This window comes from Petaurus breviceps, unplaced genomic scaffold (genome assembly GCF_028583685.1).
Source record: "Petaurus breviceps papuanus isolate PSGF00001 unplaced genomic scaffold, PetGlider_PUasm1.0 90865, whole genome shotgun sequence".
Taxonomy (NCBI): Eukaryota; Metazoa; Chordata; class Mammalia; order Diprotodontia; family Petauridae; genus Petaurus; species Petaurus breviceps.
Window position 1 is genome coordinate 5333085 of NW_027187367.1, and position 4230 is coordinate 5337314.

Genomic DNA, 4230 nt, shown 5'->3' on the forward strand with positions numbered 1-4230 from the left:
AGAGAGAGAGAGAGAGAGAGAGAGGAGAGAGAGAGAGACAGAGAGAGACAGAGAGAGAGAGAGGGAGAGAGAGTGCATGGGTGCATTAGCTTAAGCTTGCATGGGGGATATGGATTCTTTGTCTAGATTGCCCAAAGCTAGGGGTGGGTGGTCTGGGTTTAGGGATAGTCTCTCTGTGACATGATGTCACTCTTAGTCCCTCATTGGAGTGAGCTCATTTCTTTTTGTAGAGTCCACCTCTAATTAATTATTAACCAATCAGAGTTGATTGCTACCCTCAAGAACACCCCTCTTCCCAGGACATATAAGCCGTGAGTCTACCTCCATTATTGTCTTTGGCATTAGAGAGTGTCACTGACCTTTGTTGACATTATTAATAAAATGGTTAAATTACCCAGAAAGTATGTCTCTCAAATTTTTTAAAGGTCACAAGTGGATGGCTGCTCAGAAGGAAGGCCACTAAGGACAATGGTGGCCTTCATACATGTTCTGGGAATACAGGAACTGTTGCAATGTAAGAATATCCTGGATGGCTGTTCAGTGCTACTCCCCTCTCTCCCCAAAGCCTTGTCTCTGCAATGGATGGCTAGGATTCCCTGAATAGTGATGATCAATATCTGGAGAAATTAGAAATGCCCATTACAGACATATAACAGAATCTAATTTGAATCAGTGTCAGTTCAGAGAGAGGCTATCCAGTATATATGTACCCTTCAATTTAGGGGAAGTGGGAGTGTGGGATTGGGTATATGGGGGCACAAGCTGGACTTACCAAGCTCCATATGCAGTTTATCTGAAAAAGAGATAGAGAAAAAAAATTCAAAGTACTTACATATGGAAAAGCACACCCTGGGGTGTGCAACAAAGGCTTGTTTCTTTACAGATATGCTCAATTCCTAAGGAATTCCCATAAAGTCTATGTGGAAAGGGACAATGAAAATTATTTTGGCTAACTTCTCATACCATGCAAGGATTACTTCTGATGGTCTTTCAGGAGCTCATTTCTCAAACAAGGAGCCTTCCTAATATTAGATAACTTTAATTATTAAGGAGATTTCTCCCTTAATATTGAGCTAAAATCTTTCATCCTACTATTTTTGCCCCATCTGTCCTGTCTCTGTTATCTGGGTCCAAGCAAAACAGATCTGATCCTTCTTCTTTATGACAACCTTTCACATAAAGACAACATTTTTGTCTTCTTACTGAAAACCTCCCCTCACCCCAAGTCTTCCACCCCCCCCAGGCTAAATATGTCCAAAAATAGAATTATATGTACATTAGAGACAGCATGGCTACATTTGTAGTATCCATAAGGGTTCTGAAAGGATTCCTTCCTTTTAGTTGCTGTTTTTGTTCAGTCATGTCCAACTCTTTGTGACCCCATTTGGGGTTTTCTTGGCAAAGATACTGGAGTGGTTTGCCTTTTCCTTCTCCAACTCATTTTTCCAATGAGGAAATTGAGGCATACAGGGTTAAGTGACTTGCCTAGGGTCATACAGCTAGTAAATGTCTGAGGCCAGATTTGAACTCAGGAAGATGAGTCTTCCTGACTCCAGGCACAGTTTTCTATCCACTATCCATGTAGCTATCCCAATTCCTTGCTTCATCCCTCATTGATCCTCCTCCCTTCATCATTTCAGGGTCCTATCTTGCCGATTCAGCTTCAAGGTCACATTACTTTAGAACTGTCACAATCTTTACTTTCAAATTATTTCCACTAAAATTATTAAAATAATTTAAATAATAATGATGCCAGTGTCATAAGCATGCTTAAAAGCTTTCATATATATTGTGCCATTTGGAATAAACTCAGAAAATTCTGGAAGTGGAAGGGACTTGAAAGACTGTGTAATTCAGCCCCTTATTTTATAGCTAAGGAAACCATCATTCAAGGAATTTAAGTGACTTGTTCAAGGCTACATAGTCAACTAGCATGTATTATTAAACATGCCAGGCCTTGAGCTGAGTGCTAACAAGTGACACAAATGAGATGAAATCCAGGTCTTCTGATTCTAAGCAAAGGACCCTTTCTTTTTCTTTTAAAAATTTATTTTATTTATTTTTTTGCTTTTTGGAGGGCAATTGGGATTAAGTGACTTGCCCAGGGTCACACGGCTAGTTTTTGTGTTAAGTGTCTGAGGCTGGATCTGAACCCAGGTCCTCCTGACTCCAGCGCCGGTGCTCTATTCACTGCACCACCTAGCTGCCCCCAAAGGACCCTTTCTTATTACCTGTTTGTTTCTATTCAGTTAAGTGTAAGACATGAAAAACCAGAGGGAGATATGGTATAACACATTCTAATACTTTTAGATGAGTAGTAACTACAATGTGATAATACCAGGAAACTCCTAGTTGTCCTAGCTGAGTTTTATTTTCTAAATTTATTGATTATTTTAACATTTTTTAAAAATTGAGAGCTCTAAATTCTCTTCTGCCCTACAGTCCCTTCCCCATTCACTGAGAAGGCAAGTGCTTGCCTCTCTGCCCTGTAACTGTGACCCAGAACTTGTCTGGGTCAACTATGTTTGGCATATAAGTTGCCAAACGAGCCAAGTCCTACACGTAGTGCCAGCAAAGTGTCTCTTAACATCTCTCTCACCCCCTTGATGTCTGGGCTTCCCAAAGTGGCAGCTGCCAGTGCAGTCGAGGCTAGTATTGCCACCACATACAGTCCTGATCGGCCTCTACCCCAGTATCTAAACCCTCTCCTGCTGACCTCCTTAGCTCCCTCAGGTTGGAAAAATGTCTCACCTTGACCTTTTGTTGGCTATTCTGCTCCAGAATTCTATTTGAGGCACTATTTTAAAGTTGTTTGGAGGGGAATGTTGGGAGAGTTTGACTGGGTTGCTGCCTCTACCCTGCCATCTTGACTCTCCATCCCCAGCTGAACTTTAGCACCGAAACTTTATGTGGATGTTGTTTTCTGCTCTTCATGGAATTTATTTTTTAAACCTCTCTACAATTAGGGGACAGTGTTGGACCTAGAGTCAGAGAGATCTGAGTTAAAATCCAGTCTCAGATACTTACTAATTATATGGCCCCAGTCAAATCATTCAATTTCTGTTTGCCTCAGTGTCTTCATCTATAAAATGAGGATAATGATAGCTCTTACCTCCCAGGGTTGTCATGGAATCAAGTGAGATAATAATTGTAAAGCACTTAGTATTGTGCCTGACACATAGGAAGTGCTATATAAATGTTAACTATTGTTAATTAGCTCCTCACTTCTCCCAGTGGAAAACTCATGATATTTCCCTGCCACTTACCATCTGGTAAGTGAACTGAACTGTTGGCACTGAACTGTTATGGAAATGGCCAGCACTCCTTGATTGAGGTTGGATGTGGCAATTCAGAAAAATTTTGAGTTTTCTGCACCTAGCTCTTTTTGCAATAGGTTGTCTCTGTTCTAGGCTAATTTTATGAAATGCCTGCTTTCTATCAAGTTAGAAATACCCATGCCTTATGCAGCTTCAGTAATTGGCCTCTCGCTGTCTGTGCCATCAGAAATGGGAAACCAATCAGAAAGGCCTGAGAAGTCCCTTCCCCCCTCTGTGAGGCACTGAGTTCCTCCCTTTCCTCATCTTGTAATAACCCTGCTTTGTAAGATCCCAGTAATGAGCTAAGAAGAATGTCAAGAATCTAGCATGAGCTGCTGGCCTCTCCAACTGGGACAATCAGTGATGGTTCCTGCACCTCTGGAAAGCTAATTGTATTTTCTTCCCAATGAACATAATCTGGTTATATCCTTGTCCTTTCTTTTCTCCCCTATTTGAGTTCTACCTTCATTTCCTCGTGTCCCAAAGGACTATTATTCATGTTAAGCCACACACAAGTTTTTCTTGTGTGAGTTAAGATACAATAAATAAAAGGTTCTTGATTTTAGCATCATTAGTAGTCTCTCTCCTGTGAAAAATGTTAGGTTACAAAAATGGCCCAAGACAAGGGATTTGTGGACTAAGCAGGACATATTTCCTGCAGAGCTATCTGAACACTACTTCTGCCTTCACATAGAACAATCTATCCCTGTCATGAGCATGAACTTCATGGAGGAAAGGGAACCCTTTTCTGGTCCCTCCATCCTCAGATCTTCCCAAGCAGATGTAAGGAACAGAAACCAAACTTCAGTGAAGGCAGCCATGGGCTTGTGCCCTTTGGGGATAGATGTCATTTCGGACAATGCATTTGTGACCCTGATGGCGACAGGTGGGTGGCAAGAGGGAAAGCGATGGA

The 4230-nt window shown here is 41.4% G+C and overlaps 1 protein-coding gene across 1 annotated transcript in view; it reads right to left on the reverse strand.

The window, feature by feature from the left end:
• LOC138150209 (butyrophilin subfamily 1 member A1-like) overlaps nucleotides 1-3128 on the reverse strand; it is a 20072-nt gene extending 16944 nt beyond the window's left edge. The window contains exons 1-2 of the mRNA XM_069073651.1: nucleotides 3113-3128; nucleotides 773-793 (exon numbers count right to left, since the gene is read on the reverse strand). Of these exons, the coding sequence (XP_068929752.1) occupies nucleotides 773-793; nucleotides 3113-3128 (37 nt within the window). The remainder of the gene's footprint in view (nucleotides 1-772; nucleotides 794-3112) is intronic.
• Nucleotides 3129-4230: the final 1102 nt, after the last annotated feature.